The sequence below is a fragment of the Microplitis demolitor genome, chromosome 6, assembly GCF_026212275.2.
Source record: "Microplitis demolitor isolate Queensland-Clemson2020A chromosome 6, iyMicDemo2.1a, whole genome shotgun sequence".
Classification (NCBI taxonomy): domain Eukaryota; kingdom Metazoa; phylum Arthropoda; class Insecta; order Hymenoptera; family Braconidae; genus Microplitis; species Microplitis demolitor.
Window position 1 is genome coordinate 9,729,006 of NC_068550.1, and position 482 is coordinate 9,729,487.

The window sequence follows — 482 nt, forward strand, 5'->3', positions numbered from 1 at the left end:
GGTTTTAAAATTTTTGCTGTCTTTGGTACCACCACGTCAAGAGCATATGTAACACTACTACTAAATTTATTAAAAACTACATCAATATCATCATTAATATCTAACTTATATCTATCGACAAAAATATCACAAAATGTGTTTAGATCAAATTTGTTGAAGTTTCTCTTTTCTGTCACTCTCAGCTTTTTATTTTGTTCAATATCTAAATCTGAATTGATAACAATAATGTTGTGATCAGACACCCTTGGCGTAGACAGCACATCAATACACAATTCCACATTTGAAAAAACTAGATCAATTATTGTGTTCGACGTCAATGTTGATCTCGTCGGCACATTGACTAGTTGTTTAAGTCCAAGCAAGGCACATTCATTAACGAAATTACGAGCATAACGATCACTATCACTTCCAACATCTAAATTAAAATCGCCTACTATTGTAAGTTTTCCCTTATCAACATAGTTTTCTAATAACTCAACCAT

General features: G+C 31.7%; 1 protein-coding gene across 1 annotated transcript in view; it reads right to left on the bottom strand.

Annotated features, from left to right (window-relative positions):
• LOC128667989 (uncharacterized) overlaps positions 1–482 on the bottom strand; it is a 1,305-nt gene extending 823 nt beyond the window's left edge. Inside the window, exon 1 of the mRNA XM_053740038.1 lies at positions 1–482. This exon is cut by the window's left edge and continues 823 nt beyond it. Coding sequence (XP_053596013.1) covers positions 1–482 — 482 coding nt within the window.